Source organism: Pteropus alecto, unplaced genomic scaffold, assembly GCF_000325575.1.
Source record: "Pteropus alecto unplaced genomic scaffold, ASM32557v1 scaffold202, whole genome shotgun sequence".
Classification (NCBI taxonomy): Eukaryota; Metazoa; Chordata; class Mammalia; order Chiroptera; family Pteropodidae; genus Pteropus; species Pteropus alecto.
Genome location: NW_006432451.1, coordinates 2,872,616 through 2,876,420, shown reverse-complemented (window position 1 = coordinate 2,876,420; position 3,805 = coordinate 2,872,616). Strand labels below are relative to the sequence as shown.

Genomic DNA, 3,805 nt, shown 5'->3' with positions numbered 1-3,805 from the left:
TGTGTGTGTGTGTGTGTGTGTGTGTGTGTGTGTGTGTGAGAGAGAGAGAGAGAGAGAGAGAGAGAGAGAGAGAGAGAGAGAGAGGTAGAGAGATAGAGAGAGAGAGGTAGAGAGAGAGAGGTAGAGATAGAGATAGAGATACTTTGGCATTCCCAGCAGCCAAGCCCAAGTCGTTTCAGAGCATGTCTTTAGACTCCACTGGGCTGTGCCCCGAGTGGGCCTTTCTCGATCTCAGTGGCAGAGAGTTCTGATACCTTGCAAGTTGGTGCTGGCCTTGGAATCATCTGGAAGAGCCCTAGAAGTCTGCCCTCAGTGCACTGATGGTGAGCTGGCCATGTTTAACCCGAACCTGACAGCCTCTTCTTTTTGTTCCTCTTTCTTCCATTTTAGATTGAGAAAATCATGAGCTCTATTGGAGAAGGGATTGACTTTTCTCAGGAACAGCAGAAGATCTCAGGTATTGTACCAAGAAGCCGTCTTCTCCACGGCACACAGACTTCTGGCCCCTTTTGGGCTCAGGTTTTTCCCCCTGACACAAAAGACAGACGCTGAGTGGGTGAGAGAGGTCAGCCACAGACCACTTCATGGTCTTGAAAATCAGAATCTTATATATCTAAGCAGCCCATCTAGCTGTTATTTTTAGAGCCTTGACTACCTTTACATATTAGAGGGGAATGTGTATAAATTGAATTTCATTTAGGCTGCCTATTAAGAAACTTTTTTTTTTAATGAACAATCGTCACTCAGTTTTTTTCATAGATGTAGGCTTTCTCTGATTGACTTATATTGGAGCGCCCCTCAGTGTTGGTTTCCCCAGCTTCCCAGGGGGCTCTGGCACTCCCTCTTCCCGGGAACATGGCTCTCCTCTGCCTAATCCATGACAAGGGTGGAGCGTTGGGTCTGAGACTGTTAGCTTGCTTCTCTTGGAGGGGTCAGCTTTACTGTTTCCTCCTGTGTCTGTTTCTCCATTCTTCCATTTACTTAGTCACTCATCATTTTTACTTCAGATCACTGCTACTTTGGTGGTTCTTTCATTTCAAAGCCATAGGGGTGAGGTCTGCCTCTGTTTCTTTCATTTGAAACGGAACTAGGGAGGCCATATCTGAGCTATTTTTCTTGATAGTAGACTTGAGGTTGTGTTACTTTCTAAGGTCAGGTGACATTCTTCAAGATGCCTCTCAAAGCAGCTCCCACACTCCTTCCCCCAAAGCATCTGCAGATTGTCCTGCTCCCCCTCCCCAACCTGATCTCTTTCTCCTTGAGGAAATGCTCCCCTCCACTGAAAGGGTAGAATTCCTTGTTCAATCAGGAGTTTCCATCCAGGATTGACCTGTTAGCCCCAAGTGACTTTTCTGTTCCTCCATGGGCTTCTGGCCCTGACAGGAAGTCTGATGGGTGGGGGCAAATGTACACATCAGGGAGAAAGGACCTGCTGAGCCCATGAGGCTTGTGGACAAAGTATAGGCTCTAGAGCCTCAGTCCTGGCTTCTGATCCTAATTCTAGATACTTGTGTGTCTTGGACAAGTCATTTAATCTCTCTGAGCTGCCAGTTGCTCATTCACAACACTGGGATAATGGTACCCACCTCATAGGTTTGTGGGAATGAGTACCGTGTACAAATACTTAAGCTAAAGAGGTTCTCAGTAAAGAGTAGCTATCCTTGTTTTTGTTCACGAACTCGTTACTGACTGATATTGAGAAACCTAGAGAAGAGGGGCATCTGCTCTCCTGGCTTGTCTCCCTGCATCATTTTTCAGACTGGGTTCCTGGAGCCACCCTCCCTCCAGCAGCCTTGTTTCCCAGGCTGGGTTTGGTCCATCTTTGTCAGTCTTGGATTATGGTAGGGCCTGAAGAGGTGGCTCTTTTGACTAAGAGTTTGTGGGTCTGTTTCCAGGTAGTTGCTTACTCTCAGGCAAGTAGGGTCACACTGTTGTAGTTTTCAGGCTTTTCCAAGGGTCAAGTATTGTGGGTTATAGAAGTTCAGGACTGAGACAAACATTGCCATTTTCAGCGCTATGCTTTGGGCACAGCCAAGAACAGGATCAATGATAGTTCAGTTGAGTCCACTTTTTGCTTCCCTGGACCCCTCTGTGTCAGAGGAACCTCAGTCACTTGTGTGTGCCTGAATTTTGTGGTCAGAAGCAAACCATTACCTCTTGGCTTTGCTAAGTCAGGAGATGTGGCAGCATCTCTAGAAAACACTCTTCTAGAAGAGCCCTTCCCCTTAGAAGTGGTGACACAGAACTCTTTCTTTACCCGGCTGGTCCCACCCCCATGCACCCATGTGAGTGGCAAGAGTTGGTCCTGCTATTTCCCGAGATTTCTGGATCTCAGAAAAAAACTGGTTTTAGTACTTGTCGAGTTGAACCATCATCCTCCATATCCCAGCTTAGGAAGTCAAAGGCAGGCAAACAAGGGAGGCTGCCCAAAGAGAGGGTGTGTACACTTATGCTGCTGAGCCCCAGCCCACTTTATCTTCACCACTGCCAGGCCTTGAAGCATGGAGAAGGTGAGTTCAGCCAGCCTAGGAACCCTGCGTTCTGCCTGTTGAGTCAGGAGGGGACTTTGCCCAGGACCTCAGGGAGCACCAGCCTTCAGCCCAGACCAAAGCAGAATTCTTGTTTATTTTGAATATCAGTATCAGGGTTCAGATTGTCCTTGGGCTTCTGGATCTAGGAGAAGAGACCTAGGCTCTAGGTTTGCCAACCAGATTGGGGTAGCAGATCCTTCTAGCAGCCAGCCCTTAACTAAACATGGTGTTGCCTGGAGTGGCTGGTTTTATAGAGGATCACATACTGAAGGATAAGACCCTATATTGCACTTGAGTCTCAGTCCTGTTTTGGACCATGGGCCCCTGAGCTGCTAGCACTAGAGCTAGTTATCTGAATCCCCAACAGACATGGTTTACAACTCGTCCCACAGTCAGGAGTCCAGGAGGATAAACCTTCCCACTGGCCCAGACCACTCTGCTTATTTCAACAAAGACCTGTTCTGTCAAGCAGAAGAGACCCCTTGGCTTTCATTTGCTAAAGCCAGACATTTTAGCTGTTAAGCAGCTGCTAAATGCCAGCTCCTCCTGGGGCCTGATCTCCCACCACACAGAGTCCCTTCTTTGCCAGAGCCATCTGTAGTCTGTTGGGATGCAGGTGTCCCCCAGCATGTTTAGAGGGTAGCATGTGGTCCCTGGGTTGTTGTCTCTGTACATGTTACCCTTTTTGTCTCCACAGCTGTACTTGAGATTTGGTCCTGGTTTCCCCTTGTCCTTGGAGCCTCCCCTCTTGTGCCCTCTTCTCCAGAATGTGAGTGGCCTGCTCTGGGCCTGGAGCTTCTCCCTTATGCTCTGACAGGCCCAGAGAGAGAGGTCACTTCCAGGCTGTTTGGTGCACTCACCTGAGGAGTATCAGGTGTAAGGTCCTCACTTTGTTGCCTGTTTTTGTGAAACCCGTGGAGTGTCTTCTTGGCAGAGAGGCACAGTCATTCCTTAAGGGATGAGTGGTGGGGGGCCACTTCAACTGTGGGCTGTGCCCTCAGGGCAGTGTCATTCCTCAATCCCCTCTCTGGCTATCCTAGAAACTAATAGCCAAAACTGTAGGAACATTCCTTCTCTGTTCTCCCTAAGTCGTTTCCAGCCCCTGAACTGAAGGTAAAGTCTCACCATCTTTACCTTTTATATGCCCATGTATTTGCCAATATCAGCTATTGGGAAATCTGTCATTTTGCTTTAATGCTACTGCTGCTGTCTTTCCCTCAGCGGCAGCAGTGGCAGCAGCCGCAGCTTCTGCTTCGATGTCTGATCCCTGATGT

The 3,805-nt window shown here is 48.4% G+C and overlaps 1 protein-coding gene across 6 annotated transcripts in view; it reads left to right on the top strand.

The window, feature by feature from the left end:
• Window positions 1-3,805, top strand: part of ANKS1A (ankyrin repeat and sterile alpha motif domain containing 1A) — a 175,762-nt gene that overhangs the window by 138,739 nt on the left and 33,218 nt on the right. For all 6 annotated transcript variants that reach the window (XM_006907348.3, XM_015585905.2, XM_006907347.3 and 3 more), the window contains one exon: window positions 391-457. In XM_006907348.3, the coding sequence (XP_006907410.1) occupies window positions 391-457 (67 nt within the window). The remainder of the gene's footprint in view (window positions 1-390; window positions 458-3,805) is intronic.